We start from the raw sequence: 4,684 nt of genomic DNA, 5'->3' as shown, positions 1-4,684 counted from the left end.
CAAACCAAGGTATACAGGACATATCTGAGAATTCTAACAGATATTTATATAAATAGAACATCTGAAGTAAGAAATGAAATGGAATAATCAAAATCAAATAGAGAGAAAAGTTAGTCAGGGAGATACTATATTACCCAATCTGTTTACTACAACACTGGAAAGAGTTCTCAGACAATTAGAGTATAAGGGAGAAGTTATACTGTATTTTTGTAGATTGTCAGCATGTCGGTCTATCCAGGGGAGACCACAAAATCAGATATTTCATTATGGTAAAAACCAGTATGCCAGTTTATTCCATGGGAATGCTGGCATAAGTGAAGTTATACATCCCTCTCTGGAGAGTGCATTAAAAAAAACAAACAAGTTTTTATTCTAAAACTGTAAAGCTGTCAGCACTACATTAAAAACTACAATTATATGTTTAATTTCTTCATTTCGTCTTCTTTCAAGTGATGAAAATACTGTGGAATGTTGAAAGTGCTTTTTTATGTTTATTTTATTGTAATTGGATTAAAAAATGCAAAAATAAACATTAAATTTCAGCAACTGGCTATAAATTATCTCAACTTACACTGATTAACATCTCTTTTGTGTGAAATTAGAGAGGAAGATATTTTTCAGGGTAGATGATCAGTGCAGCACACACACTACTACTACTACTACTACTAATGTCAATAAGCTGCTAATTGTCTTATTGTCCTGTAAATGAAAATGCTTTTCCTGATTTTAAGACAGTCAAATTACAATGTTATTATTTTATTGTACTTGGAAGAATGTTTTTAAAATTTATTTAACAAGTAGTTTTGTTAGGTCTGATTAATTTTATTTTTTAGTTGTAATTTAACCAGCATGCTGGTAACTCTGGGATTTCTGGAATGCTGGTCTCTCCAGTTATATGCAGCATGCTGGTCAATCCACAAAAATATGGTACAAATAGGTGGTGAGAACCTTAATCATCTTCAATATGCAAACTATGTTATTTTGATTTCAAGTAATGTAAAGGAAATAGAAGTTATGATGAAACAGCTACAGGGAGAAAGGATTAAAAATTAATATACACAAGACTAAATTTTGTATAATAATTTTATCATAGATATAAGACAAATGATATTAGGAACAAATGGCATTAAAGTAGTAAATATAAATATTTAGGACAATATATCAAAGTTAACCATGGGAAGGAGATTGAAATAACTGCAAAAATACAAAGAGAATGGCAATCATATAGAAAACATCCATTACTTCTTCAAGAGAAAAGCATAATGTGTCTGAAGAGGAAAATATTTGACAAGTATTTTGCCTATGTTGACATATGGTTCAGAGACATGGGCTATCACAAGATCACAAAAGAATAGATTGAGGATAGTATAGAGAAAAATGGAGAGAATTATGTTAGGTATAAACCTAAGATATAGGATGAAAATTGAAGAAATAAAGCAAATTAGGATTAGAGATATTATACAATGGGTTAGAGAAAGAAAACATGGTTGGGCTGGGCATGTGGAAAGAGCTACAGATGATTGATGAAAAAAGAGAACAACAGAATAGACCCCAAGATCAGGAACAAAGATGACCAAAGATGTGATGAAAAGACAAAATACAGAAGAGAGTGAACTGGATATACAACTGGGAACTGGATAGAGAATTGGAGGTAAACTGTTGTAGAAAACTTAGATAGAATTCTTTGAAGAGGCATATGATACAGGAGTTGATGATGATGAATCAAAGTACTACACAACAAATGAATGGAACAGAATCAAAAACTTATTTGAAAACAACTAAAAAACAAAAAGCTTAGGAAAAAAAATGATGATTTGAATAACTAATTAAGCTTGTCTAAAAAATTTTAAGTATATGGAATGTCTGCAATTTTATTAACCAGATGAAGATATTTAATAAAAAAAAATTAACCAGAATAGATATCATGTTGTGTATTTGATGGAAAAAACCCATCTATTCAAAAAATTTTTACTCTATTGTTGACAATTCTTACTGTTAAATTTTATTCTTGTTTTCTTGGAAGTAAAAACAGTGAAATTTAACAGTAAGAATTGACAATTATCTGGATATTCTAGAATTATTTGATAATTCTCAGTTGGAACAAATTAACCTGAACTTTTTTCCAGTAAGATGGAGAATCATCACACTAGAGATGACCTGCAAATTCTTAGACAAGTTGGATAGGCTATAATGGTCCAATGCCATGGCATCCTGACTCCCTTGAGCTTATACCTTTGTAGTTTATTTTGTAAAGAATAGGGTATATGAAAATAGGGTTATTGACATGGCAGAATTGAAACACTGAATGATGAAGACAGTGACTTCAATATCCTAAGGTATGCTGCAAAACACTTATCAATAACAGACTGGATGTTGTACTGTACATGCTACTAAAGTTAGCCATGCCAAATACACTAAATTTCTTAATGATTTTGTAACAATAAAACTTTTCAGTTACTATATTTTCTGCAAAAATTGCTTCTCACATATCTGTTATTGTCTATGTTTTATTAAATATATGATATCTGCATCCTTGCTGACTTTTTAGCTTAAGATGTAAACAAGATTTAAAAAAAATAATATTAATAAAAAAAAATATAAAAAAACTTTATACAGCAATGCAGAAAGTGGATACTTTTGATATTTATTGTTGAGAGCATTTATTAATTTACAAAACCTCTTAAAAATGATGAAAGATTTTAGAGTACCCAATGTTGTTGTTGTTCTCCCCAGAGTTTTGTAAAGTAACCAATTTAAAGTAAATTGTAAAATTCTATTACTGTTCTAATTGATATATAGATTAATAATTAATTACATGACAAATAATTGGATCTCTTATGTCATAATTCTGCTAATTTTTTGAACAAATTATTATGATGATGCTATCATTCTAGTTAAAATTTAATTAGAATTAATTTAATTAACTTACTTATTTTGAATGTATAGAAGGAAAGAAAAATAGTTATAGTAGTATTTGAATTAAAGAAGAAAAGAAAATAAAAAACCTAAATTTTATATTACCTATATTATTACCTTTAGTCATTTTTGTTGCTTGCTTCTCTGTAAAATTAAATTTTAAAAATTAATAGCTTAGTATACATAATTTTTGAGAAACATTACTCAAGTGGAATATCAACTTTGTACATTATAAGCGTCAGGTCTTTTTGGATGGAATTCTACATTAATTTCTATACTAATCAATGTTTCTATTAATTCAACTTAAAATATTCAGTCTTTAAAATATTTTAAATTTCACTTTATGTATATTTCAGATTATTCTTTTTTGTTATTGGATTTTTGGGTATTAATCTTCTATAAAATTTTATCAATTAAACAGGCATATTACATTTCAATTCAATTGTTATAAATAACTTAATATTTATTTGACAATAAATTTTTTAATGAAATCATAAGCTGCTCAGATATGCATCTTAACTTTCAGAATGTAAATTATTAAACTTGCAAGATTATTTTAAATATACTTCAAAATGTTACTAATAAAACAAAACAATCAATAATATTAGCAAAAATCAAATTTTAAAGAAAAATAAAATTATAAAAAACTAAAATACTATAAATATTATCAGATCAACAAATGACGATGATTTAATTTGATAAAAATAAAAAAAGCTGTTCTAAACTGCTTGTGGAATAGATGATTCTGACTTCTCTTTACTATCTTCTAACCTAAAATATTTAATTATATATAAACAAACAATGAATAGATTTAAATTTAAATTATAAATGTTTTTACATACTTGGGTGCTATACAAGGACAATCAAAAATATTCTGATCTTTTCCAAAGTTTTCTCCATCTTCTATGGAATGTGGAAGATGTTGACCCAAAGTTTCAGGTAGAAAAATTGCATATATTACAACTAACAACATAACACCTCCAGATATAATTAGAGGTAGTGAATAATATGAGAGTCCCTAAATGATAATGCAAAATTTAAAATAATTTAAAAAATAGTAAAAAAATTTAATACATTTCCATGTATCTATAAACTTACTAAATAAACCACTGATGGGCTGAGAAAAAGTCCAAGAGTTCCCATCAGTCGCAAAAATGCTAAACCACGTCCTCTCAATACAGTTGGACATAATTCAGCTGAATATTGTATGATAATATTATAGTTAGCTGTAATACATATTCTTTGTATTAATGCTAAAGCTAGAATGGCTTCAGAATTACCTAGAAAATATAGTTTTGTTTTATATCTTATTAAAAAAAATTTAAAAATTGTTTAATTTTATTGAAAAACAAAGAATTTCACAAATTAACAATAAAGGCCTTTAATAATTAGACATATTAAAGGTCTAATTTAGATAATTTTTGAAATTCTATAAATTACTTACCTGCAGGAATAGTAAAAGTTATAATTCCAGCAATTCCAGCTAATATTGACATAATAATAATAGGCCAACGTCGTCCTATTTTATCTATACCAAACAAAACAATTAGCATAGAAGGAATCTCCACCAGAGCACCAAAAGTAAAGGATTCATAGATGTCTGTTCCCAAGTTAGAGGCATTTTGAGTATTTGTATGATAACAACTGTATATGGAGAACCTGTTAAGAATTAATAAAATATAATATTGCTTAGTGATTTATAATTGCTTTTTCATTTTATAATAATAGTAATTAATACTTAAATATATTATTTATTATAATATATATA

General features: G+C 27.0%; 1 protein-coding gene across 1 annotated transcript in view; it reads right to left on the bottom strand.

Moving 5' to 3' along the window:
* Positions 1 to 3,294: 3,294 nt before the first annotated feature.
* LOC111628263 (organic cation transporter protein-like) overlaps positions 3,295 to 4,684 on the bottom strand; it is a 59,722-nt gene continuing 58,332 nt past the window's right edge. The window contains exons 9-12 of the mRNA XM_023372013.1: positions 4,361 to 4,575; positions 4,015 to 4,196; positions 3,759 to 3,934; positions 3,295 to 3,687 (exon numbers count right to left, since the gene is read on the bottom strand). Of these exons, the coding sequence (XP_023227781.1) occupies positions 3,636 to 3,687; positions 3,759 to 3,934; positions 4,015 to 4,196; positions 4,361 to 4,575 (625 nt within the window). The 3' untranslated portion in view covers positions 3,295 to 3,635. The remainder of the gene's footprint in view (positions 3,688 to 3,758; positions 3,935 to 4,014; positions 4,197 to 4,360; positions 4,576 to 4,684) is intronic.

This window comes from Centruroides sculpturatus, unplaced genomic scaffold (assembly GCF_000671375.1).
Source record: "Centruroides sculpturatus isolate CEXI.00-Female unplaced genomic scaffold, Cexi_2.0 scaffold414, whole genome shotgun sequence".
Taxonomy (NCBI): Eukaryota; Metazoa; Arthropoda; class Arachnida; order Scorpiones; family Buthidae; genus Centruroides; species Centruroides sculpturatus.
Note: the sequence above shows the minus strand (reverse complement) of the source record. Positions and strands in the feature narration are given on the sequence as shown.